The sequence below is a fragment of the Vicugna pacos genome, chromosome 24 (assembly GCF_048564905.1).
Source record: "Vicugna pacos chromosome 24, VicPac4, whole genome shotgun sequence".
In the NCBI taxonomy this organism is placed as follows: domain Eukaryota; kingdom Metazoa; phylum Chordata; class Mammalia; order Artiodactyla; family Camelidae; genus Vicugna; species Vicugna pacos.
Genome location: NC_133010.1, coordinates 25,891,033 through 25,916,954, shown reverse-complemented (window position 1 = coordinate 25,916,954; position 25,922 = coordinate 25,891,033). Strand labels below are relative to the sequence as shown.

The 25,922-nt window shown below is 54.9% G+C and overlaps 1 protein-coding gene across 5 annotated transcripts in view; it reads right to left on the bottom strand.

Annotated features, from left to right (window-relative positions):
• Positions 1–25,922, bottom strand: part of MTCL1 (microtubule crosslinking factor 1) — a 110,898-nt gene that overhangs the window by 73,108 nt on the left and 11,868 nt on the right. For 4 of the 5 annotated variants that reach the window (XM_072949245.1, XM_072949247.1, XM_072949246.1 and 1 more), the window contains exons 1-3: positions 23,271–24,729; positions 13,975–14,199; positions 12,522–12,680 (exon numbers count right to left, since the gene is read on the bottom strand). In XM_072949245.1, the coding sequence (XP_072805346.1) occupies positions 12,522–12,680; positions 13,975–14,199; positions 23,271–24,326 (1,440 nt within the window). In that variant the 5' untranslated portion in view covers positions 24,327–24,729. Of the gene's footprint in view, positions 1–12,521; positions 12,681–13,974; positions 14,200–23,270; positions 24,730–25,922 lie in introns of those variants that run through there. The other variant, XM_072949249.1, reaches the window with a different exon arrangement.

Genomic DNA, 25,922 nt, shown 5'->3' with positions numbered 1-25,922 from the left:
CCACTGGTTGGATGGGCCTGTGGGTGGGATGCACCGTGGCCCTGAGTGGCAGCTTCTGTCCTGCAGGTGGTGAGGAAGCCCTGCCTGGTCCCTGTTCCCAGGCTGCACGTGGCCAAGGGCCACCTTCCACTCCTACGGGCACCGTGGAGCTGACTCCAGTACTCGGTGCTGGGCCTGCATCACCGAGGTCTGAGCCCCCTCCCTGGTCCTCTCAGCTCTGAAGGCACTGAGGGAGATACCCCAGGAGCCCGCCCTCACGGAGTCACCTGCCTGACACCTAATGGTTTCTGCTCCCTTCCCCTGCTGTCAGCTGGCCTCTAGGGAGACTCCCCAGAGCACCCACCCAGAGGCCACCACGGCCAGGACGTCCACCTCGCACCACCGGGCACCAGCCGGCGTCCACTCCAGAAGCCGGCTCCCCCAGGGGCAAGTCTGCTGCTTCCTCCAGACTCACCCTGAAGACCCTCTCAGCTTCAAACTCCCCCACTGTCTGAATGCTCTCCTTAAACGTCAAAGTGGAGCCCAGTAAAGGAATAAGCCAGTCTCTGTATAATGAAAGTCGGCCACTCAGTGAAGTTTCCTTTCACTTGTTTGGCATTTTTAAGATGAAAGTAAAGAACAGCCCAAGAAGCTGTATGTGAATGTCCTGCTTCCCAGGACTTGACGAGCCCGGAGAAGAGACACTCACTACCCTTGCACACGGTGCCCTAGGGACGCGTGACAGGAGGACCCCCAGAAGGGGCTCCAGAAAGCCTCCCTCGGCCTCACGCGGCGTCGCTGGCTTAGGAAGGTTTTAAAGTCCTGCCACACGTCGTGGGTGCCTAACTCAGGTGGGAAGTCCCCTGCGCAGGGGACTAAGCAGGCCTTGTCCGAGGGAACTTGTAAATATGCACACGCCATGTTTCATCGATTTTATTTCATTTTTTAATTTGTTTCTTTTTGGGGGTGGTAATTAGGTTTATTTGTTTAATTGTTTGTAATGGAGGCACTGGGGATGGAACCTAGGACCTCGCTCATGCTAAGCACACGCTCTGCCCCTGAGCTGCACCCTCCTCCTGCTTATCTCACTGATTTTCAAACACGTTTTCCCATCTAAACACCTCGGAGTCCCGGCAGCGCGCCCTGCGCGGGCATGCCATCCCTTCGTGGGCAGCCTGTATTTTTTTTTCTCTTAATGTTGCACCTCTTCATCTGTGATGGTCAGTGAGTGGAAGTTAAGTTTGTCGGTGGAAACAGCCATACCCAGTCTGATTACGGGACGTGGGATTTAAAGAGGAGGACGAGGACTCAAGGCTCTGTCTCCTTGTTTCTTCGTTTTGCAGGTGCACAGCCTCCACGTGTAATATAGGAGGCACATGTCTACATTTCACATACACCCCCAAACTTCTCCCACTTCTCTAAGGGAAAGGCATTTCGATTTTAGAAGAAGTCAGTATTTGCTCGGTCCCTCAGAGTCACTGCTTCCCGCTGGTGTGCGGTCCTGTCTGCCGCGTGCAAGCTGTGTGACCTGGGGCAAGTCACCTGCCGTCACTGCACTCGATTTCCTCCCCTATACATGGGCTGCTCTGCCCGGCTCCCTGGGATGCTTTTACGAGAAAACAAGGTGAGGTTCCTAGAGCACTGATGGACCGTCCCTGGTCCTCAGGACGCCTTCAGTCGTGGCTGGGAGAGGGCCCCCCACTTCCTCCGTTTCGGGGGCTCTACCTCCCACCTCTGCCGGGCACCCACCACTGCCCCAAGCCCATTCCCCAGAGTAAGACGCTTGGGCCAGCAAACCACCCTTCGCCCTTCCGTCCTTTCACCAACAGCACGCTCAGCTGCTGGAGTGGATGCTTTCAGAGGCTCCATGAGAGGCCCGGAGGCCAGCAGGAGGCCTGGAGAGTGACCACAAGGCCGCCCTGCCCTCTAACGGGAGTTCCTGCCCACTGCCACCTGGAGTACCAGAGCCACACACAAACAGCACATCCGTGAGAGCAGGAGGCGTGCACTGTGTACATAGGTGTGCGAAACAGGGAAAGGATAGAGAGAAGAAAGAAAACTAAAGGGGCAGGGCGCGGTGGGTGGGTGGATCTGACAAGGGGCAGGTTCCAACGAACCTGAGACACATGAAGGCCACTGTCCTGGGCACGCTAGACTCCGGCCTCTGATGTGTTTTAGGAAAACTATAATTAATGGACAGGAAGCCAGAGTCACCGCCCTCTCTGACTGCTGTGGTCATAAATACACAGGTCGAGACGGGCTGACTACCCCCCGGGGCAATTACACACTGCTGCTCAGTCATCAGGGCCTCTGCTTTGATGGAAAGAGGTCACTCCAAGGCCTTATCTTCCCCGAACACCTGTCCTGCAAACGCCCAGCTTACCCTTCATTAATCGAACCAACACAGCCCCACTCCTGGGCGGGAACTCGTTAGCCACGATGACGGACGTGGTCCAGATGCACTGGTCACCTCCCAGCCCTGACCACGCCTGATCTAAAAGCACTGGGAAGTTTTACAAAACACAGAGGCCTGAGAAACAAAACAATGCAAAAAACTCCATGCCTGGATCCCGCCCCACAAGGCTCTGATGCCAGGGTGTGGCCTGGGCGCCAGGAGTCCCAAAACCTTTCCAGGGATTCTAACGCAAAGCCAGGAGGGGGCGTCTCGGGGCTCAAGGGCTGGGTCCTTGGCACACTTTCATACAACCCCTTTCACCTCCCAATGAAAGCCTGGAAACAGGACGCACCTTGTCATCACCTGCCCTGAGCGCTGCTGGTCTCTAGTCCTCCTGCAGAGAAAGACCCAAACGTCTACACCGGCATTTCCAAGGACGTCTCTGAAGATATTTTGCAAGAGGTTGAAAGCAGTGCTCAAAATGCTGTGTCTGCCTTCTAGCCACGCGGTCGCCAGCCCGCCCTGGAGAAAACCAAATAATTAGCCAACCTCCAGATGTCGCTAGGGTGGCACAGGAGTCGGACGTGAGCCTGGACAGAGTGAGACGGGGTGAGAAGCTCCCGGAAGGTGCCCTCACAATCGTGCCCGACAAACCCTGCCTCAACAGGAAAGACGTGACTCCGCCGTCAAGGCCAGGTGCACGCGCTCAGGACCACATTCCCCGTGGGGTCAGCCAGGGAGCGTCCCTTCCTCTGCGGCTCCTGGGGGACGGGAGGCAGACACGCCTGGCCAGCTGTGCACCTGCTGTCTCCCTAAGCCAGTGGTGCTGCACTGGGGGCAACCTGCCCCGCCCAGGGCACCTGGCTTTGCCTAGAGACACTGTCACAAATTGGGAGTTGTCACTTGCATCCAGTGGGGGGAAGCCAGAGATGCTCACACATCCCGAGGTGCACAGGACACCCCCATGGCAGAGCCGTCCAGCCCCAAACATCCATGGAGCCCGGGCTGAGAAACCCGCTCTGAGCAGACTGTTCAAAAGGGAGTCTTCAGGCAACCCCAACGCAGGCCGTTTCCGAGAGGGTTTATCCGGCAGCTGGGCTCCTCGCTTAGAAACCCCGTGAGCAAGCCTGTTAAACAGTAAATCCAAACCCACACCAAAAACTCTCCACGAGAGGACCCCTGGAAACAAGAAACTCCCGAAGCTGAAGAGGAAGAGAGCAGCCCGGCCAAGCCCGCGTGGACACAGCTGGCCGGAGGGAAAGCGTCTCGGGCCCCCCACAAGCGCCTACAACCCCCTCCAGCTGGAACAGGTAAAGCGCTCCGTCACTAAAGTGCTTTAAAATAAGCTCACGCTGGGGGAAGGGTATAGGTCAGGTGGCAGAGCGCAGGGACAGCACACACGAGGTCCCGGGTTCAACCCCTGGCACCTCCTCCAGCCAGGATCGGTGGGGAAACCTAACGGCCCCCTCCTCAGCAAGCAGACACACCCGGCAAAGATACATACATAAATGAAACAAGTTCACACTGCAGAGCACAGGGAACAACATCAGAACCTCGTAATAAGCTACAGTGGAAGAGAATCTGAAACAGAGCATATGTACACACACAGAAACCACTCTGCTGTACACTCGAAACTAACACAACATTGTAAACCAACTATACAATTGGTTTTAAATGCAAAAAAAACCCCACAGATGACTAAACATTCACCAGCCTCTTCACAGCCCCACTCCACGCGCCCAGCAGTTCTGGGGGGGGGGGTGCCCGGCACCCCAGCGTCCCACCACTCGTTCCCCCAAAACAGCCCTCTCCAGCTCCCAGCCCCGCTCAGGACCCAGCCAGACACCACTTGTGAGGAGAAGCAACGGATGAGGGGCCACTCCAGCGACTCGGGACAAAGCCACCCAAAGGCACGTGCTCGATCACAAGCACCGCTTGGCCGGGTGACCGGCTCCCACCAGCATCCAGAGACGAACAGCGTCCACGCTTGAATGCCGACCACCCGATGCACGCTCCCACATCCCATACATTCCTTTGCTCCAGTCCAACCGCCGCGGGCCGCGGAGAGGAGCATCCGTGATGCTGGGGGGCAAGTGAGAACCCAGCTTCCCCCACGAGCCGTCCTGCAGCAGAGCTGCCCAACCCGCGGGCGAGCCCTGGGAGGCTCAGGTCGGCCTGTCCTTTCCCTGAGTTTCCTCCTCCTTACAGCAAGAATTCAAACGCCGGCAAGCAACTGCTCAACAGTGAGACATCTGCACGGGTGCGGAACTATACAGACATAACTTGGCGTCTTTTCAATGCTGAATAATTTCTGACGACTAAAGGGAAAAAATGAGAACTGTGTATCAGTTCATAATCACACCACTCAGCGTTGGATGCCTTTCACTTGAGTCAGAGAAACACCAAGAAAACATCAGGTAGCATCTTCCAGGCACGTCTAATTCTCTGGCTCTTGATTCTGCATTTGAGGATAAAAGTTACCCAAACTATACAACCCCAGTAACACCACACACAGCATATGACTCTGACAGACCCCCCCCCCCCGCCTCCGGCATCAAATGCAAATTTTGAAAACAGAAACATTTGCTATTTGTTCCCGTAGCACAAAACGGATGCAGTCAACTGTCTAGTGGAGTCTAAACCATCCAGAAATATGCGCTCTGGCTACATTTTAATTATTTCTTAAGAAAAGCAGCATGAATGGTGACCCTTTCACTGAAATTCACAAACTCCATACTAAGGATTAAACTGCAGATGATAGGCCGACGGGCCACCCTCCGCACAATTTGTGAAGTTTCCCACGTGCCGGGAAAGGCTGTGCTGAGGGCAGAGGGGGAGGGGCTGGCACTTAAATCTCTGGGGGGAGTGGATGTGGCCTGAAGTCAGTGGCGGCTCACACAGCACTGCTGCTTCTAACGCGCCACGGAAGGGGCCGCCCTCTGCCTGGAAGGCCACCTGGGCGCCCACAGGGCTGTAAGAAACAGGCAGAGAGGAGGCCGGCCGCCCGCCCACAGGGACAGCCAGGCGTGGCACAATCCCAGCAAGGGACCCCGGGCCTGGGTGAAAGTTCCGGAAGCGACCAGCAGCAGCAGTGCTCCTCATCACTCACCAGACAGGTTGGTCTGGTGGCCCACGGTCACGGTCAGAATACTTGACCTCCAGCAGAATTATGGTCTGCATGAACTGTCCTGAGGTCAGCGTTTACAGAACCAGAAATCCCTCATCAAGAGACCTGAAGGCAATACCACGGCTCTTTGTCAACGAAAAATAAAAATGATGAAACCTTCACTAATTCAACAAACGTCTACTGACGGCCTGGCATTGGCCGGGACCTGCTGATACATGGACAAATCCTGTACGTCAGAGACGTGAGCTCTGAGATGCACTGAGGGGTCCGGCAAGACTCGCACACTGACGGCTGGAGCAGACACCCGCCAAGGAAGCACCTGTGAGATTCACACAGCTGAGTGATCAATGCTGGGCGGGCAGGTGTTCAGGGACTAGAACAGAGCCCACACACAGACCTGCATACACGTGTCCACCGGATTTCTGACCAAGGTACAAAAGTAATTCAACGGAGGAAAACAGCCTTTTTAAGAGATGGCGCCGGAACAACGGTGCATCCACTGGCAAAGAAAGTGAACCCTGACTCGCGTCTCACACCTTACACAAAAGTGAACCCACGAGGGTCACCATGGACGGAGATGTCAGATGTAAAACTACAAAATCTTCCCCCAAAAGCACAGCAGAAACTATTCAGAATCTAGAGCTACGCAAAGGGCTCTGAGAACTGACACCATAAAAGGAAATATTTATAAATTGAACTTCATCAAAATTAAAAACACTTGCCCAGCGAAAGATCCTGTTGAAAGATGAAAGACGAACTACAGAACGGGAGAAAATACTTGCAAACTGTATGTCCAACCAAGGGCGTCTAGAAAGTAACTCTCAGAACTCAACAGTCTCTCTCACACACACGCACACACACACACGCACACACATGCACACACACACGCACGAGTAACATAAGCAAGCAACCTAATTAGGAAATGGGCAAAAGACACGAAGAGACCAAAGAGGACACTCAGACGGCAAGCACCGCACGGAAAGATACCCATCAGGGAAACGCACATTAAACCACAATGAAACACCACCCGACAGAACGGCTAAAACCAAAGACGGCGACAGCAGCAAACCCATGAGGGCGCACAGCCCTGGCGCCTCCGTACTGCCTGGTGTGAGCGTGAGCCTGCCTGGACAGCAGTCTGGCACTTTCTTTAAGAAACTAAATATGCACCTACCACAGGACCCAGAAACTGAGCATCTATCCTAGGGAAGCGAAGACGCACGTTCCTACAAAAGCCTGCACGAACACGTTCATAGCAGCCGTATTCCTAGTAGCCGCAAACCGGACACGACCCAGACGTCCTCCAGCCAGGGCTGGTTTCGCTCCGCGCGGTGCACACTCACCGTGCACCTCTCCTCCGCAACAAAAAGGGACGGGCTGTGGATACAAACCACAACTTGGCTGTGTCTCCAGGGAATGATGCCGAGTGGAAAAAGCCAGCCCCCCACTGATACCCGCCGCGTGCCTTCATTTAGGTCAGACTCTTGAAATGACAAGATGATGGAAACAGAGGCCACAGCAGCGGGTGCGGGGTGGGGGAGTGGGCGTGACCATTAAAGGTCCACGTCGGGGACCCTCGTGACAAAACCGACCTGCAGCTCAGCTGAATCGGCGCGATCTAGTTGTGAGATCACACTGGTTTTATACGATGTTACCTTGTAAACTTGGGGAAACTGGCTGAAGGGCACACGGGACCTTTCTCTATTGTTTCTCACAACTGCATGAGAATCTATCAGTGCCCCATGAAAGAGTTCAGAAACAGGTGCTGGGAAGGCTTCGAGGAGGAGGTGGCATTTCTGGGAGCACCTTAACAAGCAGGCAGCATCTCGGTCGGCAGAGATGGGAATCTTGGTGCCGTCTAAGGGAACAGGGTGAGGCAGGCTGGGAGGGCTGGGCCACTCTCTTCAAAGGCAAGTTCTGCCCTCCTTCCTATAATTCTCTCAGTAGAGATGAAAGACGCAGCTTAATAAACGCTTCTAAGAGAAGAAGTTTTATAGAGAAGCATCAGTGGGTCAAAGCAAGATGCAGATGCCCTTCCTGGGGAGCCCATCGTTTCCCAGTGTCCTCCCTGGTGGGGCCCCACAGGCGTCTGCACAGAGCCCCCTCCAGTGCCACCCGGCAGCCTGAGGCCGCCTCCTCCCGGGGCCGCAGCAGAGGAGGAGGCGGGGCTCGGGCTGAGGTCCCGAGGACGGGGGGGGGGGGTGCTGGGTCAGAGGCACGTGGTGGGGGGCCACCACCCCTTTCCTAGCCTCGTGGAAACCTTGCTGTGACTCCATCTTGATTTTGACAAGGAACGGCTCCGAGGCAGGTGCCGGGGACCAGAGTGAACGCGTCCCTTCCAGCAACAGTGAATCCACCATTAGCGCTACTTACGGTTGTTTAACTGAACACACACCCCCTTTCTTCCCAGACACCAAAACCGAGCCATTTAGAGCAGAAGCGTTCAAACTACCCTGCCAAGTCTTCCTGCGGTGGCTGCCCTGCCCCGACCTGCACCCCCGCCAACCCCACGGGCTCTGAACGCTGATCTCCTGGCCTGGTCTTTGTCCCCTTGGTTGACGCGGCTCCAGTCCAATCGCATCCCCGCCCTCGGGGTGCGGGCAGGACACAGAGGCTGTTTCCCTTCAAATCTCCGTGCAGACACCACATGCACACACGTGCACACACACCCCCACCCTGGACTCTTCTCGTGTTGCAGCATTTGGGAAAATGACTTAAGCAGACACCCCCGATTTGTCCTGCTCCCTCGTCCCATCCTGCCACCTCATTATTAAGTCAGCGGGCCCCTCACTGGGCTGTCATGCAGGACATCGGATCTCTCCCCTTCCTGTTCTCCAGCTAAACACCCCCCCAACCCCCAAATCAGGACCAGCAGTTGAAAGCAGGTTTGCGTAGAAAAACAAACAGAATCACAAAAAAGACAGTCTCAGGTAAACACTAAGAGAAATTCGATGTAGATGATAAAAGCAGACAAAGTAGGCTCTACAGCAAAAAAGCCAGATTAGGACAAAGAGGTCATTATCAAATGATAAAGGAAACAATTCACCACAAAAATAGTTCTAAATCTTTGTGCAGTCATATTCAAACTCTATGAAGTTTGACAGATTACAAGAAGAAAATTTAAATGCAAAATTATAATGGGGAGATTTTAATGTATCTTTACCCTAACTAGGTACATTTAGCAGGCAAAATATAAAGGATATAGAAAATTTGAACACCACAATGAACAAATGATCCAATATATTTTTTTCCAAATTGTGGCAATCCACTAATGCACTCATCAAACTTATAACCACCATCAAAACATCCAGAACAGAATAGAGTTGAAAACATCAGAATGCTCCTGATATGGCAAAGATAAAAATTATTTTGTGAAACCTTCACATTTGTATATTGAGTGACGATATATAACCTACTTCCTGCTATGGGTTATAGTTCAAGCTTGAAAGTCTTCAATCTAATGGATATAAAGTCTTTACTCCAAAATTGGAGCATGTATATTCCTCTCAAGCACTCAAGAAATATTTACAAAACCTGACCCTTTGCTCGGCCCAAAAGAAGTCAGAACCAAACCCAGAGAATCAGCATTGCATCCTGAATGGTGCTGGAAGGTGTCCCACGAGGGCCAGCTGACAGCCAGCTGGCCCCCTGTGACTCCGTGCACCCACCCTGGTTCCCCGGAGGGATCTAGGACATGTCCGTCCTTGCGAGTGCCAGCAAACTTGGCTAGTTATTTTTGTGTCGAGCAGACTTTCTGGTGGAATGAAATACCCCTGAGGGAAAGCGCTTCGACAATCTTTAAGACGGTGAAATTGAACTCAAGTTAACCATTTCCAGCCTTTTGAGATATTCTACCATGGACAGTACTAGAAATGTACTTCCCAAAAAAGGGCAAAAAGAAATGTTAAGCTTTGCCCAGGTGAAGGGCTAAATGGGGGTCTGGGTGCACAGACACGGCGTGAGGAGGCCCCGGGAGCAGGCCAGCTGGCTCCCAGGAGGGACGGCTCCGGGGGGAGCCTGCCAGCCCTCCCTAACCCTCAGCTGTTGCCGGAGGAGGTGACGTTTCCACGACACACCTCCGTTCATCCAAGAGGACCAGAGGGCACAGTCTCGTCTCATCCCTCCCACTGCCCGGCACCCCACCGAGGGCTTACTGCCGCGGGGGCGGGGGGCGCCCAGCCGGGACGCAGGGATGGACGGTGCCACGCGACAGTGCGAGGCAGTTCGTTTCAGCAGAGGGACACTCAGCTTCGGAAGCTAAAACAGAAAAGGGAGCGGCTAGAAGCAGTGCACGCCTAACGCGGTGACGGCAGCAGCCCTCAGACGCTCATCTGAGAGGAGACAGGTGAAAGGATGGACAGGACAGTAAAATATGTGATTGGACGTTAAAATGAGCCATTTTCAGGTGCGTGATTCAGCGGCACTGAGCACATTCACGTCACGCAACCACCACCTCCGTGGAGTTCCAAACGTCGTCCCCCAGCAGGGGACCGCAGGCAGTCTCCCCCCTCCCCACACTGGAATCCGCTCATCCGTTTCCTATGTTTATGGACTGACCTGTCTGAACATTTCCTATAAATGGACTCACACAACGCCCGGCTTCTTCCACTTGGTACATTTTCGAGGTTCATCCATGTCGCCGCACATACTGGTGAGAAGGACAATTTCTAAGACAGTGAAGGTGGACAGGAGGCAGTTAAGGGGCAGGGCAAGAGCGGCAAGGGTCCCTGCCATCGCCTGAGCCTGGGGGTCTAGAAGGACGGTGGCACCATTAACACAGGTGCAGGTGGGGACGACGGTGACCAGTCCGTTCCTGGACAGACTGAGTTTGATGAAACCCACCTTGGAGAAGGGCACCGGGGAGCGGGAAACAGCCAGCAGGCTAGGAAACGCTGGAGCCACAGCACAGAGCCCTTTCTGTCCCCCAAGGCCGAGGGCACACATGCGCCTGCAACTGCACCTGCCCTGGGGACACACATGGGGCACGACTGTCGCCGCCTTTCCCAGAAAGTGGTGCTTTGTGCAGCTGCCAAACTCCCAAGGTGAACAAGGCTCAGGATGGAGAAAAGACCATCCCGGCTCTCCAGCAGCCCCCTCAGCGGACTCTGTCCTGGCTTCGGTAAAGAGAACCCATTCTCAGAGACCCCAGCCGGCATTCTCTGATAAGCAGCCCCACCGGCCACCTCTGAACCGCAGGCGGCTCGCTTCTCCACTCTCCACGTCCAGCACAGTCCACCAGTGTCCAGACTCCTCAGCCTCCTGAGCACCAAGATGCCTGGTGTACACACGCAGCCCCACTGGTCTGACTGCAGCTCCAGAGGTCAAATACCATTCCTGGGTCCCAGAGGAGCCATCCTCGTGAGTCATTTTAACCCCTAGAGAAAGGGAGGGGCCGACCGCCCACCCCCCCCCTCGCAGCCTGCCTGAGCCCACCTCACCACTCTCAGGGTCCCTGCCTCCAACCTCAGTGACCACTCTCTCCCCAGAGAGCTGTTCCTGACCTGATGCCAAGTCCTTCACAAATCCGTCTAAACGTGCAAGGGTCTCTGCTTGCTCTCCACACAGGCATTCACTTAGGTGTGTGATCTGCATCTTTACACGTACGCGCACGTAGAATTTACAAAACAGACTTCCAGGTTGTTTCCCATACCCTCAAGGTGAGGTTCCAACTGGAAACTGAGGGAAAATCTCACGACAGCATGCCTTCTAGCAAACTCAGGCCGAAGGAAACGGGGGCATGAATTACTCAGCCTCACGCGGACAGGTGCGAGGCCCCCAGCCGGGCAGGGCTGCCCACAGCTACGGCGCGCTCAGGATGGCCCTCCCCTCGGAGAAGCCCGCCGCGGCCCCGCGCCCTCACCTCCATCCCTCCCTCGCCTGGCGCGTCCCCAGGGACCCCGGGGCACTGCTCTGGGTGTCCCCACGGTGAAGCCGGTCCCATGGAGGCACTCAGGAAGCAGGGAGGGGCACTGACGAGGGACCAAGGAACGAAACACACGCCTCTTCAGAGAAGTGGTGACAACACGCGGAATCTACCCCGCGCAGAGGGCGGCGGGCGGGGAGGTCGCAGGCGGGGCGGCGGCAGCGCCTGGGCTGTGACTGACTGGCTCTGCTGCTGACTTGCGCCGATGGGACGGACGCACACACCTGGAGGGCAGGGCCCGCTCACATTCACGTCCGGCCCCCCAGTGAGGTGCGAGTGGAGGGCGGGCGGACCGGCGGCCAATGGGCGGGCGAACCAGGAAGCTGACCCGCTAAGTGGGGCTGTTGGCGGGGAGGACGCTGGCTTGAGCCGCCGTCTTGAAGCCCTCACCACCAGTTTTTAACTTCATCAACATGCAGGATGTTCTCCAAGAAACACTCAGCTTTAATCTTATCATGGGAGCCCCACAAAACAGGATTTGCATTACTGCTGCAAATGAACAAAAATACATATTCATGGCCTGGACCCCTTTGTGAGAACACATTCACTCCCTGAAATTTAAAAGAAATCTGTATTTAAATCACACTGGCCGGGTAACAGACAGAGGCCGCGCACACACGTCGTCTGTTTACACAGATAATGGGCAAGGACGGCGTATTTTCCAGCTCACTGCAAGAGAGGCTCTCGAGGAAAAAAAAACCAACTGCCTACTTTAGTATTTTAGTAATAACATACCCCGTTTGGACCCATAAAGGAAATTAACGGCCAGCTCCTCTGAATGGAAATGATAAAAAACAGCTTTAGCCCAGGGTCCAACAAGCCTTTTCTGCAAAGGGCCAGACAGCAAATATTTCAGGCTTTGCAAGTCACGTCGGCATCTTTGCTTTTTTAGGTTTACTTTATAGGTTTACTTTTAGGTTTTTGGGTTTTTTTTTTAACAATGCTATAAAAATTGTAAAAACCATTCTTAGTTCTTGGGCTGCACAAACCACAGCTGGCCGACCCCTGCCTCAGACCACGACAAGAGCTGGAACGTGGAGTCGTGAGTTCCTCACGACCCAACCCCAGGGACACGTCCACAGACGACGCTGGGTTACCTCCTTCAGTCTCTCCAGCTCATTCTGGAGGGCCTGCCTGGATATCTCCACTTCAATCATCTGCTGTCGGAGCGTCTCATTCTCGTCCTCGGCTCTGGCTCTTTTCTCCTCCACGGTCTCAAGTTCATGGTGCAATCTGACAGACACATCTTTGGCTACCTGCGTGGACCCACAGAGACAGTTGTCAGGATGGGCTAAGGGTGCTTCCAAACTTCAGAGGCGGCGCATTAAGGAACACTGTGTTACACCAAAGAGCAAAGGCCCCAGCACTGTCAGCAGGCCTCGTCTAAAGCATGAAGTCCACAGTCAGGGGGGAACAGGACTGTCACCCGGGCTAAAAGGCCGCTTTGCACAGCCCTCCTCACAGACTCTAAGAATGCCAACTCTGCCCAGGCACGCACGCTTCCAAGGATGCATTAAACCTCACTGTCATCATCATCAAACAAGCATTTCTCTTCCCTAAAATAATACTAAACCAACTTGCTAAAAAAAGCAAATACAGTAATTCTGGATGCACTAGATGGAGTCAAGTTTTAAACCGCTTACTGAGGTACAATGTTCGAATGTTAAACGCAGTTACACATTTTCACTTTCTAAAAGTGAAGAGGGAGATTTTGTAAGAGAAATATAAATCACCTTTACGTCACAGTGAATGACATGTGGTCAGTGGCTTATAAATCTCAGTTACAAAGATCCCTTTCCTGTTACAGTGAGCGGCTACATGAGATTTCACAGGGACGCCCGTAATAAGGGGACACGATGCACAAGTCATCGCAAGATAAACGACTGGATAATGGGGGCACGAGAGGAGCTGTGGGGGGCAGAACAAACGGGGTAAAGTCCGGGATGTTTTCACCTCCTTCCCACACCTGCCAGTGGTTCTCAAAGACCCTGTAGGCAGCTAGTTACGCCCTGTCTCTCTTTCAGTTAAATCACCACTACAAGTCTTAACTTGGATGACGGTAATTTCAAGTTTTCCGCATTCTAGAAACTTAAATAGCAACAACAACAAAAACTGTCAAGTGATTATGGTCAATTTTTAAAAGTGGTCTTTGACTACGATTGAACTGATAATTCAATTTTAAAACGTTTCCGATCTTTAGGAGGAGTTCTTATACAATTTATACACAACGGGCAGGTTTTTTTTTCTTTAATTGTAGATCCATTACTATGATTTCTTTTCTTCCCTTTTTTTGGAGAGGGGGTTAAGGTTCCAGTTCCTATGATGGCTTTAAATCTTGGTCCATCAAAGCCACATGACCCTACACACCCTGTAAGACCAATCACCGAGCGAAGAACGTTTAAGCTGAAATCTGCTGAGAGAGACGCTGACGGCACTGACCGAACACAAAGACTGCGGGGAAGCGGGTTCTGAGCGTGACATTTCGGGTCCACATCCTGCCCCCTGCAGTCCCTTCCGGGGGGGCAGGTCCCATCCCGCCAGCTCACCCACCTTTAAGTCCTGCTCCAGGCTGCGGACGAGCTCGCCGTCCACCTGCCCGGTCTCAGCCACCTTCAGGCTCTTCTGCTCGGCCTTCCTGAGGCGGTACTGCAGGATCCGGCAGTTCTTGTTGGCGCGGTCCAGCTCCCGCCGGAGCTCCTGCAGCTGGTAAACGTCTTCCTCTAAGTAACTGTCCCTCATCTCCTCCATCTCGGCACGGAGTTCATCCAACTCGTCCTGCACAAGCCAGACGGGGCAGACTTAGAAGCCCAGTGCATCATGAAGGACCCACCTTCATCCCATCCACCCCTGCCCCGCACCACCGTCCACCACCCGCCGGCTACCTGCCGGTGTCCAGCCACACCTGTGTGACCCTGCACAAGACAGCATCACCCGACGTCTGCTCAAATCGCAAGGGGCAGAAGCCAAGAACTAGCCTGGATCATTCATCACAGCTTCTCAGCAGTCACTCCACCCCTGACATTTCCTTACAGAAGCATAATCATAAATGCAGTCATCTCTGCAGGTAACAGCCTTTAGATTCAAACCAAACACAGGCCTAAAGCTGTATCTCTAAGACAGTCTGGGCAGGAAGGTGAGTCAGACACATGTCACCTTCAAAGAACACAAACCTTAGTGGACCCGTAACTGTGCGCTGCCCCAGAATTACCGCACACCTGCAAACGTCCCTGAAATCCCGTCCCGCAACACAACCGCAGCACTGACCATGGGACTCAGGGCTGTAAGTGTAAAGCCTTGTGTGCTGTTTCAAATACACTCGGGTTTGGTTTTTCATTTGTCCTGCACTCCCCATCTCCATTCTAGGCTGGCACTGACGTGAAGACACTCCGGGTACAGGAGAAAACCCAGGGTTATTCCTGGCCCCCTCCCTCCCTCCCGTCCCCCAGTCAACGCAGTGCCATCAGCTCAACATCAAAATAGAATCTGAAAAACTGACGCTAGTGAACTTGTTTACAAAACAGGAACAGACTCACATAGGAAACAAACTTGTGGTTGTCCAACAGGAAAGGGGTGGGGGAAGGACAAATTAGGACTCCGGGACACACAGATGCAAACTACTATGTGTGAAACAACAGGGCCCCACGGGAGAGCGCAGGGAACGACCATCGATACCTTGGAACGACCTATAACGGAAGGTGCTAGGAAAGGGATAGACGTGTACGTATGTTTCACCGAACCGCTACGCTGCACACCAGAAACACGAGATTGTAAATCAACTAGACTCCAATTAAAACAAAAACAAAACCGCCCGCAGGGCTGTCTTCGCAGCGGCTCCACACCACGGCGCCCGTCAGCCTCCACGCCTCTCACGGGAGCGGCTCGCACACAGGTAGGCCCAGCACCTGGGCCCCCGGCGTCCCCTCCAGCGTCTCATCCTCTGTTGTCCATTCTCCACCCAGAGTCATCCTCTCAGCATGTAACGCAGACCACCTCCCCCAGCTCAGACCCTCCAGGGGGCTTCCCATCACACAGAGGAAATTCTTCTAAGCCCCCCAGGACCCCCCTTCCCTCCCCCCCGCTGGCCCCACAGGGTCACCTGTGCTGCCTTCTCCTTACAACGCCCCTCCCCAGCCAGCTCTTGGTAGAGCTCACGGTCACATCATTTGGAAGGCACACACCGCCTTCCCCGACACCCCCAGCCCCATGGTCTCTAGTCCCGGGCCTGCCCTATTTCCTTCCCACCCCTAATCACTGTTGAATATAATCTGTTTCTTCCTACTCAGCATCTGTCGCCCTCATCCTCGCGGAAAGGTGAGCCCCAGGAGGGCAGACACCTTGAGAGTCGGCTCCCCTCTGCACCCCCCGTGTCTAGAGCAGGTCAGCCACACAAGGGCCTCAACCAGTACTTGTGGAATGAATACACGGGAACATCGGTCAACGCCTGGAAAGACGAAATCATAAATGCAACGCAAGCTGGGCGCAGCCGCCCTCTGCTTCGTTCCAGTCTTGTAGTCCAATTGTGAGGAATCCTTCCCAAACCCATAGACAGGGCTGCAGCAGGCGAGATGCAAATTCCATGACAACGACTTCCAGGAGGAGCAGCCTGGAAGGTGGGAGACTAAGAAATGCAGTCTAGGAGTTTTCTCGATTCCTTTCATCACAGACAGCCCGCATCTCCAGACCAGGACACCCTCGGTCATTCCCATTTGCTCTGCACAATGGACACTGCAGCCCAGGGGAAGCCTCCCCAGACGTGGGCTCCCTAGCTTGCCGGCTCTCCTGCTACTCACTTTCTCCCTGGAGCCTCACCGCTCCCACTAATCCTGCATTTATTCCTTTTTTTTCCCCTGAGTTAAGGTAGATTTATTCAGAGAGGTGAGCGCTCCACAGACCGAGTGCAGGCCGTCTCAGAAGGCCAGGGAGGCCACCTGCGTTTAATCATAAAACCAGGGATTTACTTACAATGAAGAACAAGAGTTTCCCAACATCAGCGCCTCACAGACGAGAAACCGATGAGAGAGAAATCTCCCAGAGTATTTTATCCTGGGTGAGATTACGTCCCAGAGGCTATTAAGCGAGTTGCAACTCCTCGTGGAAAAACAGAGGCCGGCACTCACGGGGTGAAGATGACTGTCCCGCCCGCCCCACCACGTGCAGCAATCACCCGTCTCGGGAAGCACACAGATGTGGCATCTCGTTTCCCTGAACCTAGCCCGTACATTCTCCCACTCCGCCCACACCACCCGGCCAAGAGGACCACCTGCTCCGCTGACCATGACTCCAAATGGAGTCTATTTCAGGGGACGCCCAAGGAGAAGGGCTGTTAGGGAGGAAGGCGTTCCCAGGCTCGCAGGGATCAAACGAATAAAATGTTTTTCTTCTCGTCTGCTAAGTGTTCTTACAGAATTTCGGAACCAGTGATGACAACCTCATTAAAAATTAGACATTCTAAGGCATCCTAAGAAAGGTAAATTTTAGTGTTGAAAATGTTGTGAAGTAGAAGCAAATTTCATTTCTTTTTCCTTTTTCTCCCCCCTCTATGGAGATCTCTTCCTATAAATCTAGTTCCTCGTAGGAAAACTTGCTGGGACTGGGCCAGCACAGAAGCGGGTCAGCCGGACAGGCAGGGCTCTTCTGGGGCCTGAAGAACACAGCTATTTCAGGAAGGTCTTTGCCAGCCTGCAGCTGAGAGAGATTGTTCTGGACGCCCGACCCTGGCACTGAGGCACTGATACTGCGGGGTGGGAGCATGGCCACCCTGGAGGGGACCAGCCACAGCCCAGAAGCTTTCCAACAGGCCTGTACGGGCCATTCTTCTGATAAAGAGTAGAGAGTTACTCCTGAATCTGCAACATCAAGGTCAAGTTTCACTCGGGTCCCATCCATGAATCTGCTCTGACCTGGAGAAACAGCCTAATCTCTATACTTGTGTCTGAATACAGTTAAAAGGTAATTATTTCACTGGGTAACTAATTAAAAAATAGTTCAACGCAAGCGATAATCACTGCCGTGTACGTACACGTACAAATACACAGTGATGCTGGGGATTCTGTTTGTGGAGGGAACCTTTGAGATCGCGTTTCCTTCCAGAAGGTTTATCAGGGCTTTAATGCCTGACGTTACCTGTTACTCCAACAAGAGTTTTCAAATGCGACACAGCCATAAAAAGACATGCGATACAACTTCCAGGTAAAAATATTCTCTGGTTTTCAGACTTTGTAGCGGGGCCCCTCCTCGACCCTGACGTTAAATGCTGGATGTGTTACACAGACGCCCGCACCACCACCGCAGGCTAAAAATCCCTGTTCCAGGACAAGATGAACCCACACCCCCGGATCACTGAGCAGGTCAGATGCAGATGTAAACAGCTAGTACTTTTTGGCATAAATAATCACTAACATTAGCTGCGTTGAAAAGAAAATTAGGGAGAGACCATAACTGCACGTATCTGAATCACTGCTCTCATACCTCCTGCATACCTCCTGCTTCCTCTAAATTGGTAGAACACAAGACAGCCTTTATTAAGCACTTTACCTTCGTCCTGAGCCCATGATAACCCTGCCAGGGACACACCACCGGCATCTGATGGACAAGGAGACCAAACCCCCGCCGGTGAACGTGTCCAAACGCTTTTTGCTAACACACGGAAGCCCACCTACAAGCCAAGGCTGTCTGGTTTCAGACACGTGCTCTTTCCAGTAAACGCTAGAAATCATCTGCAACAGCCATGACAAATGAAACAGTAATCAGCCTTAAGTCCTACTGGTAAAGCGCACCATGGCGTAAAATAAAAAAAGCAGGCCAAGGCTTGGAATCTGATGTCGTCAGCGTGCAAGTACAGCTATCACCACAGCAGGTCCTCAGGAAAGCACTGCCCTGTGCAGGAAAGACACTAACACCCCCACTTGTACAATGAGGACACTGAAACTCCATACGTTTAAATGGCTTCCCCCCTCTAGTCTGCTGCAGACACGGGATGAGGCCAGGGTCTCAACTCTTTCCTCTGAGCCTTGAAAAAAGCAATTTGCAGGTTTGGTGAAAAGAAGTTACAGGTAACACGCCGTGTAAGCTGGGAGCAGGCATCTGAAAAGCAAAAACTGTGATTATTCAGATTAGGGTCATGATGGGAGAGTGATTTTCAAATTAACATGACATTAATTTTCAGACAGCATGCTCTAATTTGGAGAACATTGTATTAAAGAATCTTAAAGACGTCTGCCATTTAAATGCATAAAGAAACCAAATCAGGCAGAACATAGCATTTTCTGGCAGACATAATCTAGTTACAGTAAGTCTAAGTGGAAAACTGCTGTTGTTAAGACAGATATTAATAAGGAAAAAAACTACCCCTCATCAAGTTTTACACTGAATTCACATCAAGTCTGTCAGATACTCAAATGCTGGATCATTATCTCATTGAAAAGCTAATTTAGCTTTAATTAAATATACATTTCGAATTGCGCATATAAGATGAATCTTAAAGTAGCGTGAAGCTCCTCACTCCTCCCCTTTGCCTGCAGAGTAACAATCAAGCTTTCTTCTCTATATGTAACATACATGTGTGTCAAGTTAGAGGACTAATGAGGTACCGTGTGTCCAGGAGAATAAACCAAGATTGAAATTTCAGTGAAAACCCCTTTGAGGAGTTTTATCCACAGTTCTGTAGTAAAAGTGCTGATGGAAACTTCCAATCACACTGATAAGCTCCTTTAAACACCCTGAAATCAACACCTAGTCCTACTGGAATGACCCCTCTTTAAAGAGACCCTCTCTGGACGGCAGGCGCGGTCATCTGGCTACTGCCGCAACACTTCCATCTTCTGGGAGCTACAGCAGGAACTACTGTCCCCTGTAATGTGCCGATCATCCACCTCATTTCCCCCTGGACAATGGGAATGGTCTCCGCTGAGTCCCAGCTGAGGCTGAGACGGCCAGGGACTGCTCCCTTTGTTCACCGAGTGACAGTTCACCCAGCAGCTGATGGCCCTGTGTGCCCCGGGCCACAGTGTCTTGCCACCAAAGATTATTACAGCCGCTTTTCCACAGGCTGAGTAAGACCTGGGTGTGGGAGGCAGAATGTCAGGGCAGAACAGAGATACCGTCCACTTTAACTCTCCAGAAGAAAGGGAGGAGGGCCCGGGCCGGGAAGGGGAGGAGTGGGTGAAGCGCTTCGTGCTCAGAACTGTTTATTCTTGTCTCAGTGTCCACCCCTCCCCCTTCCAGGCCACACTGAGTGCATGGAATCCAGGCAGTCGAATTTAACCAAGTCATTTCAGGCCTTGAAACTCAGAAAACTCCAAGGGAGAAACAGGAGGGGAAGGCTGGCTCGGTGCTGCTGCACTGAAACCTGTAAAACCCAATGATCTGCCCTGGGAAACCACTCCTCTCCAGGAACCCCATGGTATCTGTCCTTTAGTGCTGACTTCTTCTGTTTTAACCAAAAATAGTTCTAAGGAAATAACTGAAAAGGCAGTGCGGACCAAGCAGCCCTTCCCCACGCCAGCCTGGCCGGCCCTGCAGGACGGGGGCACTCTGGGGCAGGAGGAGGGCGTGTTGGGACAGCATCACCAGCCACTTGAAAAGCATTTTCAAAATAGGCCAATAAACTCACAGTGATTAAACCCTCCTGAAAAAGCCTGTGGAAACAGAGAACATAATTAATATGTTCATAATGAGCACTAGGGCTTGTCTGATTGTCTCTGAGCGCTGGAGCAAAACGCAGTGGTGGGCAGGGTAGGGGGGGACACACGCCAGCAGCATTTGTGGATGTCCTTGTCACTAAGAACGTGCCTGGGTCTGCTCTGAGAGGGAAGCAAAAACCTCTGGATCACTGAACTCATCCTCTCATCTTAATTCCTCAAGACTTCCAAACACACGCGAGTTCATCAGAGGTCAAGGGACAAGAGTGCTTGTCCGACTGGGCTTCCATGCAAAACGCCAGCCACCTGCACTGAGGAGTTCATCTAATCACTGCGGTGCCCTGAGCTGCTGCTGTGGAAGCAGGGGCCGGGAGGCCCCGCACAGCTCTGCACAGCAGGAGCTGGGCGCTCCGCTGTGGGCAAATGCAGCAGTCTGGCTCAAAACCCAGAGAATCCCACTCGAGTGTTCCGATCAGTAAGGCATCCTCCTATGGTGCGCAGACCTTATTTTCTGCTTGATTCCTCTTAGTCATTCTCGTTCAGACATCGTGAGTCTCAGGAAGGCCTGTAATACTTACTGTGTACCAGCCTCCAGGACACGTCAAAGCAAGATTTCTGGGTGGAGCCTCCTCTTGTTAGATAACACTTACTAGAGGCTGCTCTTTCTAACCACGAGAGTTCTGTACAGCGTTCCCTAGGAAAGCAGCAGGTCGAGGACTGACTTTAATTTACCATCTCAAAAGAGGATCACTGAGAACAAAAGCAACAAACAGCAGTTTTGGCTTATAACACGCACGCTCGAAACCCCACGTGCAAAGGCGGGCCTACAGCAAAGGTCACTGCCGCTCCCGGCACCAGTGGGTGGAGATCACCACCTTTCTTCCTCAAATTGAACTACTGTCATTTACTCACAGTAAATGAACTACTGTGTAAGCTTTTACACAGCCAAGCACGTAACTCACACACGTATCTGTGATCATCCTGATTCCCGAGCCTCCACAGACCTCCTCTGCCCCCGCTTCTACCTCCTGCTGTCAGAGGAACGGCTGGCGGATGGACTCAGGCACAGAAAGCAGTCGGTCCTGACACTTTCTCCACAGGAAATGGTAACTGACATTTCCCACCAATTAAACCCTGCCAGCGGGGCTTATGGGACCGTTTGTCCACAGGCCAGTGGAGAAGTGTTCACTGTGGCCCTTTCACCTAAAAAGAGGTCCCCTAAGAAAGCTGTATGTTGGGAACATTTTGAGCTTAATAAAGCCACCATGGCTAGCAAATGTGGTCTGAGAAAAGCAACCCTGATGGAAACAGGGATGCAGCCTGGCGCAGGGACAGGACAGAGGTCTGGAGGCAGGGGAAATACGAGCTGCACCAGTTACTGGCCCTGTGACCTCGGGCAGGTCATTAACTTTTCTTGGTTCTCAGCATCCTTGTCTGTGAAACTGGAGTTATGATCAATATAACAACAATTATACCCTATGTTGTTATGAGACTCACTGAAACATCAAATACACCAGATTAACTAGACTCCAGGCTCAGACACAATTTCCTTCACTGAGAATCGAATGACGTGAAAAAGCAAATAGCTCATTACCTAGGAATGAACCCTGAAATGATACAGGGCTGCCTACCTTAAGATCAAAGATGTAATGAGAAACATCTTTCCTTAAAAAAAAAAAAAAACCCTCAGTTTTCTGTTGCTCAGCTGCCATGATCTGCACAAAAATCACTCAATCAGAAACACTAAGTCAGGAAGGATGCTAAGAGCTGAGGTTACCAATGAACAAGATGATCTTTCTCACCCTGGGGGAGCTCACATCTACAGAAAGTTTTCAAAAGTGCGGATTGCACAACAGCGTCACACCCAACAGGGTGGCCCCTTTTCTTCAGCACCTTTGAATTTCACTCTGTTGACTGTTACATAAGTCGGTGACAAAAGCAAAGGTACCCTGTGAAATCTCTCACCCGAGTCCTGTCTTCTCCCACCTCTCCTGCTCTGCCTCCTGGAGCAGGATGAAGTGCCACGGGGCTCAGCCTAGGTTGGAGCAGCTTCCTTGCCTGGGTTAGGAATGCTCAGTCCACTGCTCTGAGCCCGGTCTGGACTGCCCACCTCACCACCACGCACCTTACAAGCCAACCCCTTTGGTCCCACCAGCCAAAACTGGGCCTCCAGCTGGGAGGTTCGGCATCTGCTGAAAAAACAGAACGACTCACAGAACCACTGATGAAGGAGGGCCACCGCCCTGGTTTGGGAGGAGGCATACACATTCAAGCATCTCAACAGAAACAGTGAATTACTACCACCGGCGCTGTTTGCGACAACGAGCGTCATAACAAACCAGGACAGCTGCTTTCAATACAGCCCTCCTTACTTTCCAGTCACCTTGCTTGTCCCGACCCCCTCCCACCACCACCACCCCCCAGCACTGTCTACACCCGCGGTTCTGCAGCGCCAGCCCTCCTCCTCGGAGAAAACATGGAGTCAGACTCGCACCCCGAAGCTAGCAGGACCAAGAAACCACTTGGAGCAGGCCCGGCCGGGAAGCGCTCAGAGAGGACGTGATTCCCTCCAAAGTACTGGCGTGAGGAGGGACTCCTGACACGGAGACGCCGGCTGGTGGACGCTTACAGAAGACCGGCCAGCAAAACACCGCGCTCCCTCCACCCAGGCCGCGCTCAAGGGACTCCTGAACTTCAGGTTTATCTCTGAAAACGGCGAGGCCCCGCTGTCTGTGCTGAGAGCCCCTGGGGGAGGACATGGAGAGAGCCTGGCTCTCCGTAACTGGGGGAGAGGCGGCGGGCCACTCTGCAGCCTGGGCCACCGCACCCTTGGACCCCGCGCTCACCCCACGGGCCGGGCGCAGAGCTCCCACAGCTGGGGCGGGGGTCGACAGAGTAATCCCGAAAGTGGTTACGGCCGCCGCTATAATCAACGCAGCACAGCAACAGGGGCAAAGGATTAGCGGAAAGCAAGCCTTCTAGAAACAAGCCAAGCGGGTCGACAAGCGGCCCGGACCCACAGGTCTCGCAGCTCCTTCCAGAAGTTTTGGCTCAAGTTCCCAACGCCCAGCGTGCGCGGGGACTGGAAAGCGAATGGCAGCGGGAGACAGCGCTTTGGGGACCGGGAAGGCGGGCCTCACGGGTCCCCGCCCGCACCCAGGCCCTCGGGGCGCCTCCGGGACACCTGCTGCGGGGCGGGCTGCGCACCTTAAGATAGTCGTTCTCCGAGCGCAGCTCTTCCATCTCCCGAAGCAGCTCCTCCTCCTCTGCCGCCGGTACCAGCCGGGGCTGCTCGCCCGGGCCCTGCTCCTTGGGAGTCCCGGGGATAGTTCGTTCCGGGGGCGCGCGCCCCCCTGCATCCTCCGCCACGCCGGGCCCTGGGGGCCCCGCGGGGACCCCACCCGGACTGCTCCGACCTCCAAAGCAGGCGGCGTGAGGCGCGGAGAGGAACACTGGGGGTTCGGGGCTACCCGGCAGCGCCCCACGAGCTGCGGGGTTTGTCGTGGGGGCCCCCCGCAGGGGTTCCCGATCGCTGGAGCCCGTGCCGGACTCGGCGTCGCTGCTGGCGGCGGGGAGCAGGCGCTGCTCATCGGACAGAGGGTCGGAGGGGCAGTCAGAGAGGTCGGAGCTGCTGTCCGTGTGGCTGATGCGGGAGCCGGGGGCCGGGGAGCCGGCCGCGGTGGTCACGGCGAGGATCACGGCGGGCACCGGGACGGCGGCGACCGGGGGCCCGGCGGCGCGGGCGGGGACCGCCCCGGAGCCGCGTTTGGCTTTGCGGCCCTTGGCAGAGGCGGGCGGCGGCTCGGCCCCGGGCGGCGGCTTCCCGACCCGGGGCAGTGGCTCCGCTGGCGCCGCGCGCAGCGCCCTCCGGGAACCTGGAGCGGCCTTGGCGCCGCCCGCTGCCCTGGCCCCGGCGCCCGGCGGCGGCTTGTCCTTCGCGCCGGGGGCGCCGCCGCTGCGCCGGGAGAGGCGGCCGGGCGCGGCCAAGGGCCCCGGCGAGGGCGGCGCCTTGCCCGCGAGGCTGGGCGAGCGTGGGGCGGTGGGCGCCAGGGCTCGGCCCGAGGAGGGGGCCGCGGGGGCCGGGCCGGGGGCCGCGGGCCGGCCGTGCAGATCCTTGAGGAAGGGTCTGGCGGGCGAGGGCGCACGGTGCAGCCGCCTCCGCTCGACCAGCGGGTGGAGGTGATGGTGGCGGTGGTGCTGGCCGGGCGGCTGCGGCTTCGAGTCCGGGATGCCGCCGCCCGCAGGGCCGTTCAGCGTGTCCATGGCCGGAGCCCGGGCCGCGAGCAGCAGCTCCGGCAGCGGATGCTCCAGGCGGCGGCTGCGGCGGCGGCGTGCAGCCTCCCCGCGCGCCCGCTCATCACTGTCCGCCAGCCCCGCCCGGTCTGCGCCCCGCGCTCCCGCGCCGCCGCCCGCACTCCGGCCCCGATGATCCCCGCGGGGCTTGCAGCCGCCGTAGCCCGGCTCTCCCCTGGCTGAGGTCACCGCCGCTCGCGTTCTCGAGGCGCGGCGGCGCGGCGGCTCCCTGCCGCTCGCATCCTCTGCACGCGGCGCGCCGGGCTCGCTCACCCGCCCTCGTCTGGCGGCGCGCGCCCGGCTCCCGCGCCCCGCTCCCTGCAGCGCCGCCCGCTCCGGCCCGCGCCCGCCCCCCGCGCCCTCCCTCCCTCCCGGCGCGGGCCCGCCGCCGCGTGCGCATGTCCCGCCTCCCGCCAGCCGGCGCCGCGGTGGGGGCGGGGCTGCGCTCCCGGGCGGGCCGGCCAGCGGGCTGCAGCCCCCTGCCGTCTCCACCCCGGGACCCTCTGGCTTTTTGAGGCTTGGGAGACTTTGAAGGACCTGGGGGAGGGAGAAGGAAGGGGCAGAGGTGAACGGGGAGGGGGCGGCCAATGTCCCCCGAGGGCGGGGGAGGCTGGCTGGGCCCTTCTGCCTGGTGCGCCTTGGGGCGCCGGCGTCTCCTGGGCTGAAAAATGGCCCCCACAGGCCGGGCATCCAGCCCTGCGTCCCCGGGACCCTTAGTTCCGCCCCGCTGTCCTCTCTAGCTGTACACTGGTCTCCACACACTCCTTTAAGGACTGCTGGTCCCCGACGCAGCTAACTATCGCGTCCAAACGCGCACGGTGCTCCACAGTTGGCACCCCCAGTGGCCTCTGGACCTCAGAGGAGGAGCTGCCGTCGAAATAGGAGAAGCACCTCGCCAAGCTTGGGGTCAGAAAGGGAACTGGAATTAACAGTGCCGGCCTGCCAGCCAGGCCCTGTTAGACACTCCACACTGTTTTATTTAATCCTCGTAACCAGCCCGGCTCGGAATTACTGTCTTGTTTAAGGATGAGGACGTGGGTGCACAGAGGTGAAGTCAGTGGCTCAGCCGGTGCACGCTGGACGCGACTCACACCGAGTCTGTGCAATTGTTCCTCCAACACGCAGATCCCTCGCCTGTGGAATTAGAAAATACTGCCTCCTGAGTGTTTGCAGGGACTGAATGAGCCAGAAAGAGAAAACTCTGGGTAAACTGTAACGTGCTTTTCAGTATCACTGAATGCAGTTTTTGTCCTGGCTGTGGGGTTATAATTGAGAAGAACATTTGCGTTCTATTACAAGTTAATCACTAAAGGGAGGTTGCCTATAAGCTTATCTGATACTTCATGGCCCAGCTCTGGGAACTCTGCCTCCCAGGTAATTAGCATTAAGCTAAAACACCTTTCGCAGCTCCCGGGAAACATCCTGACCAGGCCCACCTGTGAGTGGCTGCAGGTGGGAAGAAATGATCACATCCCCTGCAGAGGCTGCCGGGAACCAGGAAATGTTTCACTTTACTGTCTCCTCTTTCAGCATGAAAAGAAGCCTGAATTCCAACTCGGGGAAGAC